Raw genomic sequence first — 27126 nt, 5'->3', positions numbered from 1 at the left:
CCCCTCTAAAATGTTTCAATGCATGTGAAATACACGTTGTAGAACGATTTTGCCTTTGGTTAATTTTCAGAAATCCCAATGACCATCAAACTCTTACGAGATTACTCTAGGAAAAACACCTTGAAAGTGAGGTGAGGTTTATCTCCACCCACACTTTCTGTGCTTTTAGTGCTGAAATGGTGCCCAAGAAAAGCTTCAAGTTGTGTATCAATGAAATGGTTGCCGGTAGAAAGGTTTTCAGCTTTCTCCTAATCTTGCAACAGACCTTTCACCGCCTTAGCGCAAAAGCTCAGCAGGCAGCCTTAGTTCCTTTATGCGTGCGAACACGGTGCCATTAACCTGCTCAGAGCCCATTCTACTGGCGTTTAAAATTTTCTTTCGTTTCCCCAACCGCGATGATTATCCATTACACCTCTGCATTGTTGTCAAGATGTATTATGAAATTGCAAAACGGACGCTGGAAGTCCGTTTTACTTAGGCTGATTTTTATTAAAACGGTTCATTTCAAAATTCGCGGTTATTGTATGCATTCCTTATATTATGTTGCTGATTTTCTCGATTTTTTAAAAACTGATCGTAACCACAAAAAAGAGTTCACCTGCGGATGCTGGTTGCTGTATATTCAGATCGAATGTAATTAAGACGGATCAATTTGCGTCAAAATAGTTTTCAGTTGTGAAAATTGCTTATCGTTCTACAATAAGAAAGTCAAAATTATTGTTTTTAAGAAATTATGCACTTTTTGACACAATTGAATTAATACATACATAAAGTCGCTTTTATAGCGCCGCCTCGCGCCCTGCGACGCCCAATCGCCATTGCCCCCCATCCTCCCAGAGATCATCAGGCAATTGGCACCTTCTGATCTCCTCCTCCACCCCTTGTCGCCAACCTTTCACAGGACGTCCACGCCGTCGCCTTCCGAGAGGAACCCAATCGAAGACCTGCTTGGGCAACCGGTCGTCTGCCATCCTTCGCACATGTCCATACCAGACCAACTGCTTGGACCTGATATCGTGCACGATGTCCTTCTCCACACCCATGATCTCGCGTACTTTTACATTGCGGATACGCTCTCTTCTTGAGATGCCAGCAGACCTCCGCCAAAAGTCCATCTCAGTTGCCCTAAGCATGTCTTCAGTTCTTTTCTTGAGTTGCCAACAATTGAATTAATATTAGCAATAAAAAAGAGTTAAATTAACATCATTATAACAAGTAGTACGACTGCGAGAATATTCATTTTTGTGATCAGATGCAAATAGGTGTATTATATTGGAACATTAAGTAAAGGTCCGATAGTAATGCGTGCATGTCCTTTAATAGGTATCGCGTAAGTTGGTGAGAGATGGTATCTACTTGACTAATACTATGCTTTCATTTTATTGAATGCAAATCCTACCCAAACGGTTGCCATGACAGTCTGGTGTCTTATCAGCTGTCATTTATTTGTCTGTATTAGATAAGGATAATGCATAATTGCACTTCATTTCCCATGAGAGTTTAAGAGCCAAATTTCACACATTCAGTAAGTAGTGATGAAAAAACGATACTGTGGTCTCTGATGTTCAAACGTATGGGCCTCTCTATGAATGAATGGTTCAATTGCTCCTCCCTCAGTTGCAAGGAGATGCAGGGCTCCAATTGAGTGCAAGGTCAAGGTGACACGTATTTGAATGAGAACATGGGATTCAATTGCACTGTAGTGCATCTAAGTTTTCACCGATCGCACGTGCATTATGTCCAAGTGGCAGCTCAGTGACAATGCACTTGTAAAAGATAGATTATTAATAAATGTGTAATCTTATTTTTTCATTTTACCAGCGTTCTTGCTCAAGTAGACAGTCTAGATATTATTATATGTCTGGATTTCCGCATCATTCAAGGAGACCGAATTTGCGTCAGTGTCCCCTCCGATCTCATGATATGTTTTCATTTTTGAAGGAAATACCTGGTTCAAGTGGGATCATCCCATATTTCTGACGCAAATTCATTGAAAACAATAATTAGTGCGTGCCAAATCAAAAATCAGAATGTGAGTAGCAGTGAGGAACTGCGGATTAAGAAAAACTTCTCCAAAATATTCGTCAAGCGACCGGTAAGAATTGATTTTGCAACTTTTTTTTTTTTTTTTTTTTTTAAATTTTATTTTTTAGGATGACAATAACTCCCTTACTCGCAAGGGGAGCAAAAAATTAAAAATCGCAGCTTTGCACTATTTTGAAAAATTATGGAATATCCCTTCTTCATGGTTGTTGATCTTATGTCAAACAATTATTTACGGGTACCGTTTAAAATTAATTGAAGAGTAGAAAGAAGGAGAAACAAAAAAACCCATTCGCTTGAAGTGTAAATACGTCTGATAATTTGTTTCAATTTAAAGTCCCCACAGATATTTGTTATTTTTTTCTCGAGAGTTGACTTTTTGACAATCCGAGACTACTATATACTTTCATTCCTGACCATCTTCGGGGAAAAAAACTTCCGTGTTCGAGGGCAAGTTTTTAAGGAGAGCAAAAGTTGGTAACAAAAGATGTTTTTCGATTTTTGGAGAGAAACGCAATCTTAAATATTAAGCTACAAGTAATCTAATTCATTTTCTGCCTATATTATCGTAGAGACGCGAGGGAGGCGTAAGACATCGCGACACATATTGAACCTCGCTTATCGCAGATTAAAACTTCAAATATATAGATTTTGTTCAAAAGTACTATTTTTCAAACGTCCAATCGTCTCGTCGTAACTTCGGTTTGGCATAACAATTTTAAGCGTATTTTGTGTGCAAAACTATTCTACGCAAGCAATGGTACCAATTTCTCAGTTTTGATTAATTTTTTTTTAAGGCTTACTTTTATAATAAATGACCTCGTTTAGTAAGTTGACCATTTGGTGTATTTATGGCTTTAGTCACTTAGTAAATTATTTTCAACAAATATTTGAAGAGCATGACGAGAGTGTGAAAGTATGCGTAAAGTCAACAAGTAGTAAAAATAAAGGGGAAAATTATTCTATTTATTATTATGTATTCATTATTTTATGTTTTGTTAGACACTAGCTTTCTAATCATATTTCTCCTATCATGTCTTGTCTGAATTATTTCGATGTCACTATTACAGGACTTTCTGTCGGTTTAGACATCCCGGCCAAATCCTGCCCGACAATGATTCCACGCCACTTTTTCATCATACTGAGTGTGTTTTCTGGTTTGGAAGCTTACAAAATCTTAGTATTATACCCCACTCCATCATTTAGTCATCAGCGTCCAATCATGGCCATTATCGAGAGACTGGTCAAAGATGGTCATGAACTATTCGTCATCAGTCCAAACGACGTGCCTGTATGTATTCACAGCCTGAAGACTGAAGATTTATCATAAATATTCGCACAGTACTACTCTGTTGTGCTAAGAAAAAACGCCGTATGAACATTCGATAGTTGCCAAATTTCCTTCGATAAAATTTTTATTTATGAGGAAATGTATGAATATTTTTCCTTGAAATTTTCAGGAACTTCAGGTGAAATTGCGAACAAAATTATCTGAAAAAATTAGAGGGAAAACATTCATAAGTTTACCACTAAATTTGTGTTTTATCCGAGGAAATTTAGCAACGCCTGAAGGTTCATACGGCGTTCTTCCTTAGCACGGCAGTACTAACCCCCATTCCTACTAACCAAATATTCGGAAAAACATTTGACAATAGATTAATTTAAATAGAAGCAAGGTTTTCTGGACTTTTCAGGAAAAATATAATTCAAATTCCCGCTAAATTGGCTCATAATAATTTTTGCAAATGTTACCTACCTGCTATTCTTGATATTCTAGTTGTTGTACTATTTCTATTGAACGATGGCTACTTCGAGAGCTGTTTTTTCCATCCACAGGTCCTTTGCTTCATAAGATTGATTAAAAAGAAACAAAGGAAGGAAGATGGGGAAAACAACTCTCGAAATGGTCAATGTTCAATCGTACAAAAAATAGGAGATCAGGAATAGCAAGAAGGTAAAATTTTCAAAAATAACAGTTGTGTTTAATTTAATGGCTTGCAAGTCAGATATTATTAAACGATTTCAGATGAATAAACCGTTATTTTTGGGTAAAATCATTTTACATTTTTTAGAAGAGAGCCGACCAAACATATTTGACCTATGCTGATTTTTGAGAGTCCATTTAAGTATCTAACAGATTATCGACCCCAGGCAACTCATTAAGCATCGATCTATATATCGATTCTTTTACATGTATTTAAAAGAGCAAACTCTCATTATTGATGATATTTGATGATTTTACGCCCAAATAAAAATGGCACAAAGGTTGAAACTTCATCAATCTCTAACGACAAAACAAGGATTACGTTACCGTGAGTGAAATTAAGTAAATTAAATTTCAACTCATCGATAATATTTTTGACGCAGGGTTTTAAAGAACCACAAAAACTACACGTATATTGACGTCTCCTTTTCGTACAAATATATTTCTGATGAGGAAGCTAACGATGACGATACAATGAACTTACAAGGTCAGTTGTCGAAATGGGACATTCAGGAAATCGTAAAACCGTTTACTGACATCGCAAGGAAGCAAGTTCTCAGTGAGCAATATCGGCATTTTGAACAGTAAGTGATTCACAGTTAACACATTCTTCTACTTTGTAATATACCAGTGACGTACTTGTATAGTAAATTGCACTTTGCGATGGTTCAGGAAGTGACGACAACCCATCTTCCTCTCACTCCGCGACTCTTTCTCTGCCAATTCGTCGCTTGGCTGACATAGGGGCGTAACTACACATTGAGATGAGCCCGGAAAAGCATTGAATTGTATGGAAGACAGGGCTCATCGCAGAGTGTACTTACGCCCTTATGTCAGAAGCGACGAATTCTCCCAAAGCGTCTATCTCAGGAAGAGTGTATTTTCCAAAATGCAGTGTATTTTCGTCAATTTCGCCCCCCCCCCCCCCCCCCCCCAATAAGTGCCCCACTGTGCGACGGAAAAATTGCCCATGAACTTACCGTCTTAATTGATCAATTACCCGACGAGCGAGTTGACAGAAAAATTTCGTTTTTGACGATTGTGCGAACTTTTTCAACACCCTCATTATCATGATTTCCAAAGCTCACAATATGCAGACGTTTAAAAAAATTGGCTTAAATCCAACAAGAAGAAAGTCCCATAGTGGAAAGTATTTAAAAAAAAAACAAGTTGGTTTTTGCAATCGCTAGCGATAGCAATATTCGTCATGGGAACTTTTGCTTCTGGGATATGAAAATGTTAAGGTACAGTTCGTTTGTAGTATCTTCAGAATTGAAGGGGCTATGTAATTTTGTGTCGACATCTCTTTTTTAACATTTTTAATTTTTTTTCTTTGCATACAAGAAAGCTGTTATTTACCAATTATTTATTTTCGTTGGATTGTGTATGGTCTTTGGAAGTTAACGCATTTAACTTTCAGTTTCGTTTTTTCGGCGTAAAGTATGATATTTTTACTCTACGCATATGCCCGAATACGCATCATAAGTGACCTATGTGCTTCCTAAGTTGCCATTTTTTTTCATTCAAATAGATGTAACTGAAATGTTAGATGTGTACTACCTATACTACTTTCATGTCATTGCTTTATTTATTTATTTATTTACTTTTTGCGTAGGTATAAATTGTTATTTTTTGCTGAATTTTGGAGAAAATATTGCTTTAAGAACGTGGAATGTAAATTAATTTTATTGAAAAAAGAAAATACCATCATTAATTTGGGCGAACAGAGAAAATATACATCAATATTTGGGTCAACATCTCCCTGATTATATAAAGGATGAATATATTAGTATTTCTGTATCAAAAAACTTAGCTTTTGTCTTCAGAGATATAATGATTCTAGTCCCAGTCAATTTGTTTTATTGAAAAAACAAAAAAAACAAAAAATAAATAAAAAAAAAACAACTGAAATGTTAGACATACTATTTTCATGTCTTTCTATTTGTATCAATAGGTACTTTTTGCTTAACTTACGAACGTTGAATGCAAATTAACTTTATTGAAAAAAGAAAATAACGTCATTAATTTGGGGGAACATGTGGCTGATTATATGAAGGAGGTATATTCCAGTATTTTTGTTTAACATATTAATTCACGAGAAAATGTTCGTACATTTATCATCTAGTATTAATTATTTTTTGATGATTAGTCTAAAACATTCAATACAACCATTAAAAAGTGACATCCATCGTCGGGTATCGAACTCCCGATCGCCCATTGCCCGCACCTCCTCAATAATATTGAGCGGTTTAGTCTACTAGGCTATAACGGATCGCGTGTACGAAAGAGTAAAAATAGCATACAAAAGACTCGGGCAATGGGCGGGGCTTATCACAAGAGACCTTGCGACGCTTTGTTGCTGAGAGAAATGAGCCAAGCGCATTGCTGTAGGAGCCATGGTTCGCACTGTTTTCATGTCTCCCAGGGTTCATCTCAACATGCATTTGTCATCGCGGCAGTAAGCTGAGGCGATATTTGTTTATCCATGAATTAAATCAATCAATCGAGCTCTGATTTTGACTTCTTTGTCCGTAACGAGTCCTCCAGAACAATTTTCCACCTTGTACGATGGTTATTATTTCTTTACTTCTATTTTTCAAATTTGAGGTGGGATAATGGCGGCTTCTCAAGAGCACCGAGGTAGGCGATCTTTTGCACCAACGAACAGAAAACTGATGGCGAAAAATAACCAATCAGAACCTCCCAAAAAAAAGAATTTGCCCAAAATCGGAACTTCGTGGTTCTGCGCAGATTTACCAGTCAGACACGACATCTCAAGGTGGAAAAAAACTCGCTGAAAGCGAATTTTAGAAATCAACACAACTTGACGTAGAGACATGATTGGCTAAAAAATACAACGGTTTTTGATACATCGGAAAATCAACCAAAAATCGAAGACTGGGCGAAACGCTCAAGGTCGCAGAGGTATAGGGAATCCCATAGCGATAGCAACGGAACAATTGTAATATCATGGGGAACTCCGTTCCCATGACAAAAAAAAAAAATCAGGTCGATATATAGGGTATATAAACCGGCAGACTGCAAGACGTGTTCTGTGATATATTTCTGGCATATTTCACATAAAACTGTTTTCTTCTATTATGCCCCCCCCCCCCCTCCAAAGTGCCTCTAGTAGCTTCCCAAATTTTTGGAGGAGTGTTGGTTTCCTTTGAATTTTGACGACTGCACTAAAAATGGCTACTCTTTACAATTTTTAACGTGCTATTAGAATTCCTCGAACCTTTAGGGTGAAAAAAACTTGATTCGCCTTTGGAACCCCTGAAATCTCCTATCTATATAAGATTTTGCTATGTTTGATAGATAAACTAATCGCTTCAAACTATGGGGTAGCAATTTTTCATAAGTTTCTGTCCGCGGGAGCGTCGTTAAAATTTAGTAAAAAATATCATTTTTTCAACTACCTCAAAGACCATAATTCTGTCTAAAGGCATTTGTTGAATAAGAATAAAAATGTGGGAAACAAAATTTGCTTTAACCCACAAAACGCTAGATTTTAACTGGACAAGATTCGACCTCCCCCTCCCACCAATATTTCTTTGGAAAAAAAAACTCCGGCCGTGGAAGCCGTACTCACAGGCTACATAGACATACCGTCCGCGTTCCGGGCTTAGAGGCCGAAAGTTCCAGGTGTAGCACCCGGAGCAATCGAAGCTACGACTCTAGCACTTGGAACTTTCGGCTTCTGAGCCCGGAACGGGCGGTATGTATATAATATCCGTAACTTTTTTCTCAGTGTCACACTTGAAAAAAAACACATCGGATCTAGAGTCCAGACTCTTGAAAACATTGACAAGAAAAAATACTCTTGATTCAATCAGATTTTTGCTTAAATCAGAAGGAAATCCGCTCAAATTAAGAGGCTTGGTTATTGATTTAAGCAAAAATCCGATTTAATCAAGAATATTTTTTCTTGTCGATGTTTTTAAGAGTCTGGACTCTACATCCAATGTGTTTTTTTTTCCCCAGTGCGTGCTTTATCTTTTGGCATCGTTCATTTCTAGACGCGTGCTATCCGAACAAATCAAATTCGACGTGGTCATCGCAGAGACATTCTACCTACCTTTCGCGTGCTTCATATCCCGGATCTTCCCCGGATCGGCACCCATAATCGCGATGTCAACGATAGCGACCGACGCCCACACGGAGCCAAACATCGGGAGCCCAACGCACCTGTCCTTCACCCCTGACCTCTTCAGCTACTACACCGACCGGATGAGCCTTTGGCAGAAATTCGAGAACTGGTTCTCGCACCACTACCTCCACAAACAATTCAGGGACGGAGTCGTCGAGGCAGCCAAAAAATACATACAAGAGGCACACGGTCCTGAAAATGAAAAACTTGCGGATTCGTGTTGGTCATCTGCTAGTCTCACCGTCGTGGCGTCGAATCCGATGTATTACTATCCCAGAGCCTTGGGTCCCAACATCATTGAACTCGGACCTTTGCACATAAAACCTCCGGGAAAACTGCCCAAGGTAATATCCCTTACTATATGGATTGCATTTTGCAACAAGGAACAAGGAGCATTGCAATGTTGCGAAGATTGTGCAACTTCATCCTTTGCAATACAACTATAGAAATCCTGAAAAAAAATGAAATTCACATGATAATGTTTGTACTAAATTTAGTTTTTGGTGTGTAAAATAAAAATTGGTCGTAGATTATCAGATTTTTCTTCCAAGACAAAAAAAATTGCACAATCTTAGGAACATTGCAATGCTTCTGGTTCATTTTTGCAATCTATATGGTGTGCACGAAAAAAGGTAATTTAAAGCGCAAGGGACGAAGTCATACATTGATTGCATTTCGCAAAAAGGAATCAGCGCGATAACAGTATCATGAAACTCGTGCAACCTCTTCTTTACTTCTATAAATACTTAAAATATGTACAGTATTAACATTTACACAATTGAATCCCTTTAAATTTTAACAATTTTCTTGGTCGGAAGCAAAAACTATTTCCTACTCCGGGAGATTTTTTAGACGATTTTCGTCCCTTTTGTTCTCCTTGTAACAAATATACCACCGTGCTCAAATTTATAATTTTGTTATTTTCTTTTCTAGAATTTGCAAGACTGGATGGATGGAGCAGAAAGAGGAGTGATTTATTTCAGCCTTGGTAGCAATATGAAGAGTAAATCTCTGCCTCTGGAAGTTCGAGCCAAATTCTTGAAATTTTTCAAAGATTTACCATCTGGTTTTAGAGTCATCTGGAAGTGGGAGCTGGATGGGACAATCCCAGGCCAATCCGACAATATTTTGGCACAAAAGTGGCTTCCACAGGAAAGTGTCCTCGGTAATAATATTACTTCATACTCAATTAGTCTGTTCCGGAAGTTTTAATTTTTGCATTCCTGAAAAGTCGACAATGCACTTAGTTGACTAAATTATTTTACCGGATTATTTTGAACGATTTTATGAGTATATGAGTTAAAGTCACGTAGTTGAGGCTTCCATGGAAGTTCGAATTGCCAAAAATATCATCCCTTTTCTTTCCCGTGCCGCGGCCATGTTGGTTGTTCTATGCACGGAAAAAAATAGGGTAGTCGACACAACCAGCGGCTGGTTGTGTCGACTACCCTATTTTTTTCCGTGTGCGTTATCACTGCACGACCGAAATGACCATGGATCATATTATATATATATAATTCATTTTAAATTTTAAATGTCTCCGTGTTTCTTGCAAATTATCATGGGCAAAAGAGCTATTAAACTATATGATAATTGAATCAGTGAGGACGAAAACACACTAACTCGAAAAAATGAAAATAATCAAGACACACGCAAAACTGCATATTAGGTGAAGAAGTTAGTCTAAGAAGAAGATTTTTGGTGCCTAAAAGCAGGTACTTAAGGACACTTTAAATGTCCGAGTTGGGACAGATACGGTAACTTCAATGACCTTTCTGAAAATTGTATGTTCTTAGTGAAAAGTGAGCATTTTCGAGTCACCGAGTTAGTGTGTTTTCGTTCTCTCTGATTTAATTTTAAATTATTGCAGATAAGTTCTTCCATTCAATATACGATGAATTCATTTTGTTAGTGCACTCTTGTATTCAGCTTGAAATTTAGCTGTGTTTTATCCTTAATTTTTTCCCTCTTTCATTCATCACAGCGCATCCAAAACTACGAGTCTTTGTGACACAAGGGGGACTACAAAGTTTCCAGGAGACAGTCCACTATGGTGTTCCAACGGTTGGTATTCCTTGGTTTGGAGATCAAGAATGCATGGTAGCTAAGATGGTGGACGCTAAAATTGGAGTGCAGCTGCTACCTGGAGAACTCAGCTCATATGAGAAAGTTAAATCAGCTCTGGAAGCAGTGCTGTATGATGAGAGGTGAGAATGTGATGAGATGAGATAAGAAAATACATTTCCATTGAGAAAATTAGGGGTTTTAAAGAAAAAAGCAATGAAAAAGTAAAGGAAAAGAAAAATAAAGAAATACACACGCATACATCTTCTTGTGTACATACATTACCGACAACACGTAACGCCAGAGTATAAGTTTTAATTTTTCGTTATGCAAAATTATATCATGATGAAAATATCAGATTTCATAAGTAAAGTTGATCAATTTTGGAGTATAGAGGTATCATGGAAGTAACAATAAAAGATCTGGTAAAATTTACGAGGTACTTTTTACTCCATAACAGTAACAGTTTATGCGCTTTTCCTCCTGCAAATTTTTCTTCGAGGCCCCCGTAATTAAAGTCACGTCATCCCTTTTTTTGAAGGGAGAGAAGTTTGGGTCTCTTCATTGGGAGTACTTTCAAGTTCAATACGCCTAACACTGAAAAAAAAACACATTGGATCTAGAGCCCAGACTCTTGAATACATTGACAAGAAAAAATACTCTTGATTCAATCAGATTTAAGCTGAAATCAAAAGGAAATCCGCTCAAATTAAGAGGCTTGGTTCTTGATTTAAGCTTAAATCTGATTGAATCAAGAGTATTTTTTCTTGTCGATGTTTTTAAGAGTCTGGACTCTAGATCCGATGTGATTTTTTTCCAGTGCATAGGACGCGTTTACTCGTGTTGAACACATTTTTTGGGAAAGCTTTGTCAACACTACTAGCAGAAGTTCACGAAACTTTGCACGAAAGTTAAGTTTCGTAAATCTATATCTGTGTGGACAAGGCCTTCCACTCATAAGAAATGAACGAAAAAATTATGGAAGAACAAACATAAATGTGGACTCACGATTTTAACTTCCGCCGCCGCGCCGCGCAGACCGTACCGTGTTTGGCGCAATGCGTGAAGTATTCACGCAGTCTTGTAGGCGCTATACGTTTCACGCTGATCGCACTGTGTTTTCCGCAATGCGTGAAGTATTTATGCATTCTTGTAGGCGCTATCCTTTTCACGCTGACTGGAACACTGGAAAAAAAAAACACATTGGATCTAGAGTACGGACTCTTGAAAACATTGACAAGAAAAAATACTCTTGATTCAATCAGATTTTAGCTTAAATCAAAAGGAAATCCGCTCAAATTAAGAGGCTTCGTTCTTGGTTTAAGCTTAAATCTGATTGAATCAGGAGTATTTTCTCTTGTCGATGTTTTGAAGAGTCTGGACTCTGGATCCAATGTGTTTTTTTTTCCAGTGAAATATTCTGATAGTGTCATTCTTGGTGTTGATTTACTCCTATTCAGAAAAATTCCTTATAGAGTGTAATTTTCGAAAAAATTCCGTAATTCCTTCCTTGCCATTTGTCTTCAAAAATTAAATAGTTAACGACCGTATCGATTCCTTTTTCAGGTATTACAAAAATATGAAGCGGCACTCGGCGATATCTCGTGACTTCACTTCTCAGGGTTTGGAAAAAGCTGTGTTTTGGGTGGAGCATGTGGCAAAATTCGGCGGGGCATCACATCTCAGGCCTGCAACAGCTGACGCCTCCATTTTCCAATATTTCTGTTTGGATTTAATTTCTGTGATATTGGCTTTAAGTTTGTTACTTTTATTCGTCATCTACTGCGTCTCTAAATTATTAGTGTCGGTCGTCTTACAAAAATCGCAGTTGAAAATGAAAGCATCTTAGACCGACCCAAAAAAGATGCGGCAATGACGACCCAAAATTTTCTTCTCTGAAGGGATTTTGATTTCAGTTACCGACACTTTCCCAGTTACCTACCTCAATTTACATTATTTTAACACACTGGAAAAAAAAACACATTGGATCTAGAGCCCAGACTCTTAAAAACATCGACAAGAAAAGATACTCTTGATTCAATCGGATTTAAGCTTAAATCAAGAACTCAGCCTCTTAATTTGAGCGGATTACCTTTTGATTTAAGCTAAAATCTGATTGAATCAAGATTATTTTTTCTCGTGAATGTTTTCAAGAGTCTGGACTCTAGATCCAATTTGTTTTTTTCCTGTGCAGTGAATGCATAACGAGACTGAAGAATCAGTCCGTACTGTTGACATTTCCTTCAAACGGCAAACTTCCACAGTTCAAACTTCAAAGGATGCAGGCAACAATTTCCATAAAATTGAAATTCAAGCGAAGAAAATTTACAGACAATTTCAATACTGTAAGTTTGTTTCCATTTTGAAAAAGTAAAAAAACACGAGTACTGATTTCCAACGATGCCATCTGAGGTGCATATCTCTCGATACCAGCAAAATATCAACGGCGCAAGTCCGCAATCACATATCTCGTTTGCGGTGTCTGAAAATCTCCGCCTCTATGTTATTTTTTTAAAGGAGAACAAATTGACATCATTCCTTGAAGTTTTTGCTGAATTTTCTTCGCACAGAGAAAAAAAATCACGGCAGTTTTAAAGCATTGCCGTTGAGTAGTTTTCCGTTTAAAAAATAAAGTATGACAGGAAGTCTGCGACGCCGCAAACCGAGTTTCGTGATTGCCGTCTTACACCGTCGATACACGCATTGAAGCTCTTTATGGTGTATATTTTCCGATTTACTTTAGTGTCTGAATGTATTTTCATTATAATAGTGTACAATACATTTTTTTCCGTTCTTTTGAACTCCACCTCATTCCGTTTCATACGCAGTGCATTTTTCAATGTAAAAAATTCACTCCGTTTCATACGCAGTGCATTTTTCCACGTAAAAAAATTTTAAAAAAAATTTGCGAGCTCAGCTCATTAGAAGCACTCTTAGATTGAGCATTGAATTTTTTGTGCAAGTTCTCCATTACGTATATTTGAAAAAAAAAATGAAATAAAACGTATGCGCGAATAATTGTGCAAAATGTTGAAGTGGACTACATTTTGCAATTAGGAACTACTATTTCTGGCTCATTATAGATACAACATATAAGCCATTAGTTTTCGTATATAGATAGGTGTTTTTACGTGTCGTATGAGCCAGAAATTGTAGCTCCCTAATGTAATCCAAATGAGGTGACGGATTTTGTAGCAGAGCTTTTCCTACGTTGGAAATGAGACTCAAGTCAGTGACAGGGCCCTAATGAGCGCTGAAACTTATTAGTCGGGAATGCCTAGACTAATGAAAACCAGATGAGAGTAGGCTAAGGCTAGTTAGGTAAAATGTGACGAAATTAAGCTCATTGTTAGGTCAGGTTATAGGATACGAGGTAAACGAAACGAGGGTAATGCTCTTCCCTGATTCAAGCATCTGAAATCGACAAAACGCTGGATCGCTTTGGTTTGGTTTCAGCCTCGACAGGAAGTTTGAAAGAAAGTTCGGATTCTGTTATATTTGGCTTTTAATGATCTGTTCCCGATTGTGGATCGTATTTGATACATCAAACGGTTGAGATTGTATCGATATTGATTGGGTCAAGTTGTAAACATGGCGCCAAAAGTCAATTGAGGAATCCGTGAGAACAGGTTTTAGTGACAGATTTTTAATTTTTATGAGTAAAAACCGGGAATCAAAAGTGAAATTCTTAGAAATTTTCTCAATTTTTGCTTTTCCTACTTAAGTCCTAAAAGGTTTGTTTGAAGTTATGATCTTTTGTTTAGAACCAAACGATACCTCGTACATCGAAGCACTATCAAATGTAATCCATGGGTAACGCTAAAAGACTGGAACGGATCCAACACAAAAAAGTGTTCTGTCGATTTTGGGTGTTTGAATAGGGAAAGATCAGTGGCGATTCTGCAAGTTGGCGACATTTATTTTCCTCGTTTTGTTCCATTGAAAATATCGATCACAAAAATTGATTATACGATTCTAAAATCGATATTCTTAATGGATTTAAACGAAGGAAAAACACTGTTACTAACTTTCAAGAATCTTTTGGGAAGATCATACTTTCGCTTCACCTATAATTTCATTTTTAAATTGTTGATCTCCCGTATAAATGTATGTATAGAAAAGTCTCACTGATAGTTCGTTGAGATTAACGGCGAAAGATTGATTTTTGGACTTAAGAAAAATGCTGTTGTATGACACCATAATCTAGAGGGTTTTTTAGAAAATTCCATTAAAATCGTAGTGAGAGGCCACATGCTTTGGTGCGAAACAGCGTAGCTCCGGCTTTTAAACTTTCAAAATACTTGGAAAAAACTCGAAATCAAACACTACGAAACAAGCATCTGCATCTGGAAAATGAAGTAAAGAAAATTAAGACGACGAGGGCTTAAAAAAAAATTCCTCTCGTTACAATGACTTATTCATAACCCCAGACTATACAAATTTGAACCGTCGCAAACTGAACGTAACTGGGAGCGAAACAGCTTTCCGTATTAACAAGGCCGGATATATTCGGAATGCGTATGACGCCCATCTCGGCATATCATGCATGTAACGAGTATGCAACCCATAAATATCTGTCAGTCACATTCTCGGAATGAACTCGATTCAAATCAGAAATGGAAACCGAATTGCAATATTTTTCCCCTCTTTTTTACTACTCGTCTTCTTTTTCTGCTCGAAACGAGTCCACAGCAAGTGGTTTTCAAAAAAAATTTCCCCATGTAGATTTTAACGCCGAAAGAGAAAAAACATATTGCGGAAAGAGAGTGGATATCCTAAAAGCATACCGCGAGAAACTGCGAGTTGCTCTGAGGTTGTTCATTCTGAGGCTGTAGTTCCGATTCGAAATTGAACGTGTAGCGCCGCCGCTGTCGAGCCTCTCCTGAAAATTCATAAGTATCACTCAATACTCTAGAATGAGACCGATGTAGATAAGTGCTTTTCGCGATGAAGATAGTAGTATTCATAATTATCATTGTCGTGGCCCTTTCAAAAGCATCAAGGAGTGGTTCTGGCAGATACAAGGTAAGCCCAAAAAGATGTTTATCTCTTCATATTATTCATTATTGATTATTAAATCTGAACATTTTTTTCAATGTGTTTTTTATGATTATCTGGGAGAGAAGACGTATTTGTAGTCAAATATTTTACGGACGCTTTACAACTGTTACAACGCCTCCCCGAGAATGTAGAACTTCCATGCTGAAAAAGATTCACTGGAAAAAAAAACCACATTGGATCTAGAGTCCAGACTCTTAAAAACATCAACAAGAAAAAATACTCTTGATTCAATCGGATTTTTGCTTAAATGAAGGACCAAGCCTCTTAATTTGAGCGGATTTCTTTTTGATCGAAGCTTAAATCTGATTGAATCAAGAGCCCTTTTTCTTGTCAATGTTTTCAAGAGTCTGGACTCTAGATCCAATGTTTTTTTTTTCCAGTGTTGTCTTTCGTTGCAGTCGTCCTGGTCTCAATATGAGAGGAATGGTAAACATCCATAAAGAATACTATTCATCTCTTTCTATCATTCACATCGGCATGAAAGCAAGAATAGCCGACATGCTGAAAATAATTTGGCCCATACGCATTCTTTTTTATTTATTCATTAATTTGTTTTCAATTTTTAAGAGAATGTCTCTAATTATTGAACATATTAGTTTGCACGCATCAAGTATTAAACTGTTTTTAGAGTCATCGAGCCACAAAAAATTAGGTCGAACATTACTACAAGAAAACGGCTTCCTCGGCAGTTTTTGATTGTGCCAAGGAAAATAATATTGTCGTATCGAGAGAGCAATAGATTTCACCCTGTTGGGATGTAAAGAGTTTCTTTCTCCTGGATTGCTGTTTGGATAGGTCGTCTTATTTTTAGCTAATCTGCAAGAATCAAGCATCAAAACACGATTCTGTTAGCAGCGCAATTGACCTATTTCACAATGCTGCCAACGCAAAACGCGTACTGGCACCTACAAGACTGCATGGATACTTCACGCATTGCGCGTACACCACGGAGGATACTTCACGCATTGCGCATACATTACGGTGCGTGTGTGCAATGCATGAAGTATCCATGCAGTCTTGTAGGCGCCAGTACGCGTTTTGCGCTAGCCGCACTGCTATTTCAAGAGTCCTGATTATGAACTATGTCCATCACGAATCTCGTGTTTCCAAGCAAATGGCCCATTGTAACTAAAATGATGTGTTATCTTAAATAGATGAGGTGGGGAAATACTGACGAAGAACGGGAACAGAAAGTAAAGGAGGTGATCAAAAACGACCTGTGCTCTGACCCGGAACTAAACTCTTTGACAGCGGATTTCAGCAAAGCCCATATGAAAAAAAAGTCCTCCAAGGCGCATACAGGATGTAGGGAAGCAGCGGAGGCCCTGAACAGTCTGCCAGAACGGTACAAGGTGGACAAATGCGAGACTGATTGGATCGGATCAGCCAAATGTCGTGCCAAGCCAGGAGAGGGCTACCAGTGCACCGTCATCCCCTACAAAGAGGAGCTCCTCTTTTTCGATTTCCTTTGCTACAAAAGACTGGATAGACAAGCCAAGTATCTGCTTCGGGATTGCATCAATCCAGACATACTGAAAGAATGGGAAAACGAGGATAAAATACTGCAGAGAACTACCTCTGAGTCCTCGGTTGATATGCAAACTTCACGTAAGAAAAAACGGCGTTCAGGAAAACTCACATTACAAGAGTTAATAAAAAATAGGTCATCATCCAAAGAGCCAATCTCAGATTAAAATAGGGGCATCTCAAGTCAAGGAGCACTTGTGCCGCCGTGCTAGGGAGGAATGCCGTATCAGCATTCGAATGCTGCCCAATGGACCACTAGACAAAGTACGAATTTTAGCATTCTGATTTATGTTTCTTGACCAAAATTTCACGTAGAACACGATGCGCACAGCAAAAATTACCAAAATCAACTCCTTACAAAGATATTTAATGATTCTTGATGCGTGAATTCAAACCATCCGCTCATGAAAACTCAATGCTCTACGTGATTCACATCGCGCGCTAAACGTTATCATGATGTCTTAGTGATATAAAAATCTGGCAACATCGATCTTGACGCTTTGGCTCAGCAGTAGCAAATTGCTTATAGTTTGAACAACACATGGTGAGAAATGAACATTGCTCGATTGAGAGGCTTGCTGAAACTGTTGTAGTGCGCGATTTGACTCACGTAGAGCTTTGAGTTTCTTGTCAGCGGGCAGTTCAGAATCCGCGTAACCAATGTGAAATAAAAAGATTAATATCTTTGTTAGGAGTTAGTTTCAGTCAATTTCGTTGCGCAAATCGTGTTCTACGTAAGATTCTGGTTAAGAAACATGTATCAGAATGCTTGAATTCGTGCCTTGTCTAGTGGTCTATTCCCTCTCAGAAAATATCAATTTTTGAAGAAAGTTATGAATATCTTCCCTTGAAATTTTCAGACTCTTTACATCAAATTGCGAACAAAATCCTCCGAAAAATCGTACGGCAAATATTATTCACAAGTTTTTCTGAAAATTCGTAGTTTTTCGAAGGAAATTTGGCAACGCCTAATGGCTCATACGGCGTTCTCCCTTAGCACGGCAGCACACGGCCGCGCGAGTATTCCTACCTCACGGAGAAAAAACTTCGTGCATGGGACCCGAATTTTAGGTCCTATTGATCTCTGAAGTTTTCGGATCACGCATCCGAAAACTTGAGGTCGAGCTGCCGAAGTTCGGGTCAGACATCGATAAGTGCACCCCGGTATGTATGTACCGGAGTGCTTCAGATGTGTGACCCGAACTTCGGCAGCTCGACCGCAAGTTTTCGGATGCGTGATCAGAAAACTTCAGAGATCCATATGACCTCAACTTCGGGTCCCACTCACGAAGTTTTTTTCTCCGTGTTAATTTTTGACCCCCTTTCCTCTTTGTAAGACACCTCTAAACCAAATTCTAGGCCCCTCTTGAATTACGTAAGACTGGCTGATCCGGACCCTTCCCCCGATTTGTCAGAAAGTAACAGAAAATACCTGGGAAATAGGTTGAAAAATCAGTCTTATAGGCAAACATTTCTTTCCCAACCAATGAAATTGAAATTAAATTTGTATAAATATCAAGGTTCGTGTATTTATTCCTCTGTGTCATGATAAAATAGATATAATCTCCTGGCGTCATTTTGACGTAAATTAAATATGAAAATTTCCAATAATATAACTCATAACCTTCTTCAAAAATTAATATTTTATCGGAGGAGATTCGACGACTATCGAATGTTCATACGTTGCGTCGTTTCTCCTTTGCAGAATGGCTGGAAAGAAAGGTAGGGCAAACTAGGACTGTTTTCGGGAGGCTTTAGAATCACGGACCTCCGTTTCCAGACCCCAATTCCGTTGAATATGGTGGGAATTGGTAAGAAAGGGGTTGTTAAAGGGAGAGGAGGGTGAGTGATCCTCAGCTTGCCGAGCAAAGGAGGCAATTTTTGACTTCTCACTCCTTAATCTATGGTTACAGGCAAACCTGAAACATCGGTGAACTTGTTAGGGTGGCGTATAGAATGGGCAATAAATTCCGCAGACTATTTGTCCCAGGGGATGCCCGTGCACGATAGTTGAATGCATACAGTTTTCAGTGAGAGGGTGATTGTATTGAGATCCAGTTATATTTATGGACTGTGCTGCTCATAAGGGTAGTAAATCGGGTTCAGCAAGCTTGCAATTTGTGGAGGGGGGCGGGGCACCTGTTTACTTTGGTTCACGTGCATCATTAAGTGAAAAAATAAAGAGGTTTCAAGAGAGAGAATAAACATTCTCTGCTGAATGTTCAAGTACTTCAAAACATCTTATTTATAATTAGATGTAATTCAGTAAACACCGATTTTGAGATTTTCATTTGCGAGAAATCAATGAGATCGTAAATGGCAATGATCGCTAAGAAAATTTCAAAAGGATCGTCGTAGAGTGAAGTTCTTAAGGCTCAGGATGAAGGTGCACAAGGTACTCTTACAGCGAGAACATGACAAGGAAAACTGAAGATTTCAACCCATGTATGAAGTCGGAAAAATCGTACTTCCATCGCAAAGTTTCAAAATCTCCAACAACGATTATTTCAGTTTATCTTATTTTTTCATGTGTTTTGATAAGAAGCAAACTAACTAAAATATTTCCTCGATTTTTTTTGTACTCTGGAATAAACGAAGAATATTCACAAACAATTTCAAGGAGAACTGTTGGTTACCAATTTTTATCAATAAAAGATGAGCTAAGGATTGCAATGCAGCAATCGGAGATCGCAATCGTAATCTGCGAACTTACCTATCGACACGCAATTTTTTTATGCTAAAGAAAAACGTTTAAGAAACGTTTTTTGACAGCTCAAAATCTGTTTTTCCAGAAGTTCGAGAATCAGCCTTGAACACAGTAACGTTCGTAACGTAGTTCGGTTCAACCTCGCTCATCACAGCTCATCTAAAAAAAATTAGACGCACTTAGCGAGGAGTCCCTTCAAGAGTGTGGTTGTCACGCGGGTCATATTCGATTCGCTATATCACTTTACAAATGCATTCCAGCCCGAGTGGGAAGCCCATATGTATGTTTTTGCGATGTGCGAAGATGGTTAAGTGCACGCAGTTGTCAATATCTCCGATTTCTCGATGGCCAATTGTACACTCAACTGTCGTCATAGCAGTAACGACCAACATTTCAAAATCGAGTTCCTCTCAAAATTCAACCGATTCACGCGGGTAGATTTATTAAATTTGTGTATGTCTATGTGCATGAAAAATTAAATTCACCTAATCTATCGCTCAGTTATGTAGACTTTGTTGATTGTTATGTAGACTTGACTTGAGAAGAAAATCTTCAGATTTGGTTCTTGAGCTATAACTATGTTTACTCGATAAGGAGGTAGTATTAAATATGTGAAATGTAATCTTCCAAGAATATATTTGTCGCAGTGAATAGCTGTGCACATCTGATATATACTATCGCATAATTTTAGCTTTTGATATATGTGATGGTGCGACCCCGATAGTGAAACTTGGAAAATAAAGTATGTCGATTGTAGTTAATGGCCTCACAGACCTCACTATTTTCAAAAGAATCTATGTTATGTTCATAAAATTTTCATGAAATATTCTTTAAAAAGGAGCGGAAGACATAAATATAATTTTTAATGATGTTCAGTCGTCCTGCAAAAAAGTTTAAAAAAATCTGCATTGTCGAAATCTGTGATTTCTGTTTTTCTACAGCAACTGTCAAGAGGCAAAGTAGATAGTTTTACTTTTTCATTGGACTGCATTTTGAAATTAGGAGCTACAATTTCTGGCTCAGTTCAAAAACAACGTATGTGCCATTGGTTTCCTTATGAACATACGTTTTTTTTAACAGGTGAGCCAGAAATTGTAGCTCTTAATTGCAAGATCTAGTCCATTTAGTATCCATGAAGAGTCGTGCTTGAGTCTTGCAAGTGAAAATACAAATGAATAGCTGTGTTCATTGATCCCTTGCAGTTTAATGGTTATTAAATTTGATCTAGTTACTTAAAAGTTAGAACTACTGGGAAAAGCACTTCAGACTGACAAGATTAGAGCGTGTCTAACAATAAGTGTGAAGGGCTAAGTTTTTCTTTTCGAGGTGGAAGCTTTCAACTGGCAACACAGATTCGTCGATGGAGCACGCGCTGTTTGACACAATCACGACGCGTGATCATGTAACCCGGATTCCCGGTTGTTTCGCGCGGAAGATCTGTTTCGTGTCTTTGCAGGGTGGAAGAATGCGGTCCTAACCTCAAATAGGTATTATCTATCATGTATTGAGTTTCCACGTATCGCCAGACGCCTGAAGAGGCTGTTGTGGGAGAGCTCAACAGAGGTAAGTGCCAGCTTAGAGTATTGGGCGGCGTAATCTGGGATTAGAACTCACCAGCAGGCTCGAAGGAAAAGCTGGACCCAATGCTGCTAAATAAAATACCCAGAATTACGCCTCGGAGATTTTCTCGCAAACTCCCAGTTTGTGCACAAATATAAGCCAAAACTATAATTAGAGTCAAAAATAATTTTTTTTAACTCTAATGAAACTTTTTAAATTTGTTAACTCTAATAAAATCTCTTTTAAAAAATAAAATAAAAAAAAATAAAAATTTGACTCTAATTGTAATGTTATGAACTTCTTGACTTTGATTTCCCCGCGAAATGGTGTGGACCCAGCACCATTTTTCCACGTTGTTACATACAGTTCAGGCCACTTCTTGGCGTTTTTCGCTCTCATTTGCACAAAGAAACCAATCGGAAAGATGGAAAACTTAACATCTCAATACAATTTTTCCCACTTTTTTTCAATTGAAATTTAAAGTACAACACGATGAACTCGAGGAAAATGACCAAATGTAACTCACAATTGACAAATGAACGTTTTTGACGTGTTTTCATAAAGCACAAACCCGTTTGCCAAAACACGAATGTCTACTAGTTCGAATCAAATGAGGTACAAATGAGGACAGAGTACTCTGTTCCTACGACCGAAGTTCTGTTCTTACAACAGAAAAACTCTGTAAATGTAACAAAGAAACTGCAGGAGCCCTGTGAGCAGAGGGTTCTGTCGTCAGCACCATTCATTTTTTTTTGTGCATTGTCATACTTTATTCCGTCAAAGTATCACAAGCGCCACCATGTGACTTTTAAAAATTTCCGCCGCCATTTTATTTTTTTATACAGAAATTTTTCAACACAGCTGTCTGAAGAAATCATTGAATTTTCTTCGTGCTGCTGATAAAATTCAGTGAAATTGTCAAATAGAATCAACCAACAATTTCTCTGTAAAAAAATAAGAATAAGGCAGCGGAAATTTTTAAACGCATAGCGCTTATAATACCTTGGCCTGGAGGTAACGACATTAAGAGTTATACTGCGTCAAACTTACCGTGCCTGCTTTTTCCGCCGCAAAAAGGGGCAATAACACTGCTCTAAATTGCGAAAGTTCCGAAATGGTAGCCCTGCATCCTGCAACTTTTACAAAATGTCAAGCTTTTTTTAACCTCGACATTTGCGAAAATTCTCCGAAATTTCATTCGATTAACGTTTGCTCCCCCTGACTTTTCACGCTAAAAAAATTAGTGGAAAGTTGACCTTATGGAGGGTATCGCTAGTGAAGGAAAAAAGTAACGATTTACCTTTCATGCTTTTTATATCGCTTTATACAGAGACTGCGTGCAACCTCCTCCCTAAAAAATTAAAGTGACATGCCAGTAGAATGTGGCGCAGGGTGTCCAGCGACCGGGAAAACAGGGAAATGTCAAGGAATTTTTTTCGTGTCTGGGAAATCAGGGAATACGTCAGTGAGTTCGCAAAAATTCGGCATGACAGGGAATTTTATTTTGCAAGCAATTTCAAGTCATAGACAAACGTCAGGAAAATCGAAAAATACAAATTTTTCGGGACATGTTTCGCAAATTTTACTCTTGCGGGGATTTCTACTAGAATTTCTACCAGAATTTCTGCTGACGTCTTTTAAATTTTAAAAATGAGGCAAAAATATCTCGCTTAAGTTTAGGCACCATATATTTTGCTGCATTTATTACATTACATTCTAAAGCATGAATAACTTTTTTTTTACATCTAATAAGTTCAACCGTGTCAACAAATTAGGAATATTTTCCCTTTTTGTCAGGGAAGTATGTTTCTCGTCTGTAAGGGAATTTTAAATTTTCTCCCAGTTTTTCGGCCATTTTTGTCTGGAAAATTAGGGAAATTTCAGGGATTTTTTGTAAGTTGCTAGACACCCTGAGGCAAAATGGAGCACAACGATGCGATGGAGAGGAATAATCGATGAAACTATCGAGGAAATATATTTATGTGATAATCAGGGCCGGATTTACCTACTTGCCGCCCATGGGCCGCCTGTATTTCTCCGCCCCATCTCATTCGCTTCGAAACATCAGTAAAAACTATCAAATGAACGTGCCAGCGGGAGAGGGGTGCACACTGGGGAAAAAACACTTTGGATCTAGAGTCCATACTCTTGAAAACTTTGACAAGAAAAAGGACTCTCGATTCAGTCAGATTTAAGCTTAAATAAAAAGGAAATCCGCTCAAATTAAGAGGCTTGGCGCTTGATTTAAGCTTAAATCTGATTGAATCAAGAATATTTTTTCTTGTCGATGTTTTTTAGAGTCTGGACTCTAGATCCAATGTGTTTTTTTTTCCAGTGCATTAGACGCGTTTACTCGTGTTGAACACTTTTTTTGGGAGCTTTGTCAACACTACTAGCGAAAGTTAAGTTTTGTAAATCTATCTCTGTGTGGACAAGGCCATCCACTCATGAGAAATGAACGAAAAAATTATGAAAGAACAAACATAAATGTGGATTAATGACTTTAACTTCCGCCGCCGCGCCGCGCAGACCGCACCGTGTTTGGCGCAATGCGTGAAGTATTCACACAATCTTGTAGGCGCTATACGTTTCACGCTGATCGCACTGTGTTTGCCGCAATGCGTGAAGTATTCATGCATTCTTGTAGGCGCTATCCTTTTCACGCTAACTGCAATGACCGCACTGTGTTTGATGCAATGCGTGAAGTATTCGTGCTGTCTTGTAGGCGCTGATATGTGTTACATGCCGATCGCCGCACCGACTTCTTGTCACACTTTATTTTTCCAAGTAGAAAACCACGTAATGCCAATTTTGAAAAACTTCCGTGATTTTCCCTCTCCATGGAAAGCATATCCTGAATAGATTTCAATGGTTGATGTTGTTTCGGTCTCCTTTTAAAAAATAAAACAGGGGCGGAGATTTCCAAGTGCGCAAACGAGATGCGTCGTTTGGTAATTTCACCGTCGATACGTCATTATTCAATGTATCTCATGAGCGATGAAACCTTGTGGGTATTCACTTCTACTTCTTCTTACTGTTTGCTATTATTGATCTCAATGAACTGATTACCTGCTGTGCCCTTGCGCGATTTCTTGGGTCGTAAAGAGATCGTTTTAAAGTGATGTTTTAAAGCAAATTGAAGGCATTCTTGGAAAAATGCGGAGGAAATAACGGAGAGCAAAAGTATGGCAGCAAAGCGTCAATTTTAAAACACACGGGGCGACAGGGAGCGAACGGTGCAATAAAGGATGAAAAAGCGTTTGAGGCTAGCGCGCGATGTTGCGGAATCGTGCCGACATATATTGCATGTGATTTTTAGGTGTTTTCTGAGGAAATGTAAAGGTTCAGTTACACGATCAAATTGAGCCATCAAACTGAAGCTCTGATTGGTGAAAGAAGACCTGAGGTGAGGATGCGACCAATGAGAGGCCCAATTTGGTGGCTCAATTTGATCGTGTAACTGGACCTTAAAGAATCCGCCTCGCGGATTAACGACGAGTCTCACAAACAGTAAAAAAAAGCTATATTTTACAGTTGAAAAAACATAACAAAAACGAAAAAAGCACACTAACAAAGCTGAATTGAACGTAATGATAAAACAGCCTGATAAAACAGTTAAATGGATTTTGATGCTTTCGAATTTATAGACGGCGGGAAGAAGAGAGATAAAAGAAAAAAGGACATTTTTTTGAAATGTTAACCTTCAAAGTCACTATATGCTGTAAGTGAAATCAAGCTAAATCCAAGGACGTTTAAAAACGCAACACGCTGAAGATATTGAATCCTAAAACACGCGATTGCGGAACAATGGGTTCACTAATCAGCAGAAAGGCTTACAATTCGTAGAAACTGGAAAAATTACGTTAAGTGCGGTACAGTTTTTGCGAATATCAATTTCTGTTCTAACTTTACGCATTAGGGCATGTTAGCACGAATACTATCTTTCTCGAAAAAGTTTAAGCACGTAAAGTACGTTTTTTGTTCATTCAGTAAAATGAAGGAGAATTTCGCTTTATTGTGTTATAAATTGTCTAATAAGAAACTCTCAGAAACTCTACGTGAGTGAAATCGCGCCTTACGATGGTTTCAGCAGGCTTCTCAATCGAGCTCTGTTCCTTTCCCAACTTTTATCGTTCAAGGTGTAAACAACTTGCTGTAGCTGAGAAGAAGAGTCATGCTTGAGGTCACTATATTTTCGTATTGCAGAGACTGCCACGATAACGTTTGGTGTGCGATTTGACTCACGCAGACGATTGAGTTTTCATGAGCGGGAGGTTTGAATTCACACGCCAAGATACAGTAAATATCATGGTTAGGAGCCAAGTTCAGTAATTTCCGTTGCAAAAATTGTGTTTTACGTGAAATTTTGGTTAAGAAACATGTATCAGAATGCATAAATTTGTACCTCGTCTAGTGGTCCATTGACTTTTGAGGCTTTGTCTATGTTTTGAACCAATAGATATCGATATGATCTCACCCGTTTGATGTAGCGAATACGATCCATATAATTACTCGGGAACAGTGTTCGAAACTCACAGGCGCCAACGCGCCAAATGCGCCTAAAAAATCGGCCATGGCGCCTAAAAAATGAAGGCTCTGCACCAACGTGGCCCCTAGAGATTGCCCCCTAAAAATCTGAATTTTCATATCAGGTGATTATTCGAAATTTTCAGCACCACAAGTGAAAGCTTTTTCTATTTCCACGATTTCATCATTTGTGCCTTTGTCTTCCCCAAGTTACAGCTACTCACTAGTTCCAGTGGCGTGGCGTGCTTTGCGATATATCTATTGATCGGCCATTTAAACCTATGGAAAAGTATCGATAAACAGGGTGTTCGCAGCGAACACCTTAATAATCGATTATTTACCATAGCTTCAAATGGGTAAATATCGATAGATCGCAAAGCACGCCACGCCACTGACTAGTTCTGTTATGAAAACATCTTGCATCTAACTTTTCACTAAATGCACCGTAACATATAAGCAAAAAGTCAATTTGACCCCTAAAAAATCTTCAATGGCGCCTAAAAATCGGGCTGGATGCGCCACTTGGCTCCTGAAACTCAAAGGTGAGTTTCGAACTCTGCTCGGGAACATTTCTGTTGTTTTTCGTTTACCTTGGTCTTTTCTTGGCGACGAGGCAACGGCGGTCGGGAGTGAGATATCAAAAATTAAAGGCCGCCTCCAAGTCGGAAATTAATGTTAGCGCGCTGTTTCCATTGTTCGATAATGGCGAGGAAGCTGGGAAGGAGCAGTCCAAGACGCGCGACGAGCGGAATTACGCAGGCACTTCCGCTAATGAGAATTGGCTTCCACTTGAAGAGGAGTCACTCCAGATTAATTAGCTACCCGGATAATATTAATCTTTTTCCGTTTGTTTTAAAACGCTCCGCCGGCGCCGATGAGCGGGTTGTAATTGTCTCTTTCATGGGCTGGGTGTCCCCTCTTGTGGCGAGGGCGCTACTTGCGCCTTCCCTGTCGGATTGTCAAATTATTATGCATATAACGCAATAAAAGAGGAAAAAAAAAACACTAAGAAGTGGCCCGAACTGTATGTAACAAGGTGGAGAAATGGTGCTGGGTCCACACCATTTCGCGGGAAAAACAAAGCCAGAAAATTCCAAAAATTACCAATTTTGACTCTAATTACAATTTTTGGAATTTCTTGGCTTTGTTTTTCTTGCGAAATGGTGTGGACCCAGCACCATTTCTCCACTTTTTTAATACAATAAGTAAGTAGAAAATAAAATAGTAAAAATTATACGTCTGAAGAGAAATTTGATTTGTCCAAGAATGAATCAGTGGGAACGAAAACACACAAAGTCTGTAACTCGAAAATGCTTAATTTTCATGGAAGACAGGCAATGTCCACGAATGTCATTGAGGTTAGCGCATCTGTTTCAGATTGGACCTTTAAAGAGTCCTATAGTGCTTGTCCTTCGAAACCAAAAATCTTTTTCTCAGGCTAACTTCTTCACCTACTGTGCAGTTTTGTTTGTGTCTTGATTATTTTCATTTTTCTGAGTT

At 38.4% G+C, this 27126-nt stretch overlaps 2 protein-coding genes across 2 annotated transcripts; both read left to right on the top strand.

The window, feature by feature from the left end:
* The first annotated feature begins 1708 nt into the window (after positions 1 to 1708).
* Positions 1709 to 13045, top strand: LOC109033002 (UDP-glycosyltransferase UGT5). Its single transcript, XM_072302204.1, has 7 exons — positions 1709 to 2095; positions 3114 to 3334; positions 4421 to 4611; positions 8050 to 8524; positions 9114 to 9345; positions 10165 to 10387; positions 11811 to 13045. The coding sequence occupies exons 2-7, from the start codon at positions 3158 to 3160 to the stop codon at positions 12091 to 12093; spliced, it is 1581 nt and encodes a 526-aa protein (XP_072158305.1). The 5' UTR covers positions 1709 to 2095; positions 3114 to 3157; the 3' UTR covers positions 12094 to 13045.
* A 1560-nt stretch (positions 13046 to 14605) lies between these two features.
* Positions 14606 to 18351, top strand: LOC109032961 (uncharacterized). Its single transcript, XM_019045320.2, has 2 exons — positions 14606 to 15269; positions 16460 to 18351. Exons 1-2 carry the CDS (start codon positions 15192 to 15194, stop codon positions 16997 to 16999), a joined length of 618 nt encoding a protein of 205 aa, XP_018900865.2. The 5' UTR covers positions 14606 to 15191; the 3' UTR covers positions 17000 to 18351.
* Positions 18352 to 27126: the final 8775 nt, after the last annotated feature.

This window comes from Bemisia tabaci, chromosome 7 (assembly GCF_918797505.1).
Source record: "Bemisia tabaci chromosome 7, PGI_BMITA_v3".
Lineage (NCBI taxonomy): Eukaryota > Metazoa > Arthropoda > Insecta > Hemiptera > Aleyrodidae > Bemisia > Bemisia tabaci.
Note: the sequence above shows the minus strand (reverse complement) of the source record. Positions and strands in the feature narration are given on the sequence as shown.

Coding starts and splice junctions, on each gene's coding strand:
- LOC109033002 (XM_072302204.1), top strand. CDS start 3,158: ATGATTCCACGCCACTTTTTCATCATACTGAGTGTGTTTTCTGGTTTG. Junction 3,335..4,420: donor TCAGTCCAAACGACGTGCCT/GTATGTATTCAC, acceptor AGGGTTTTAAAG/AACCACAAAAACTACACGTA. Junction 9,346..10,164: donor TCCACAGGAAAGTGTCCTCG/GTAATAATATTA, acceptor CATTCATCACAG/CGCATCCAAAACTACGAGTC.
- LOC109032961 (XM_019045320.2), top strand. CDS start 15,192: ATGAAGATAGTAGTATTCATAATTATCATTGTCGTGGCCCTTTCAAAA. Junction 15,270..16,459: donor GTGGTTCTGGCAGATACAAG/GTAAGCCCAAAA, acceptor TATCTTAAATAG/ATGAGGTGGGGAAATACTGA.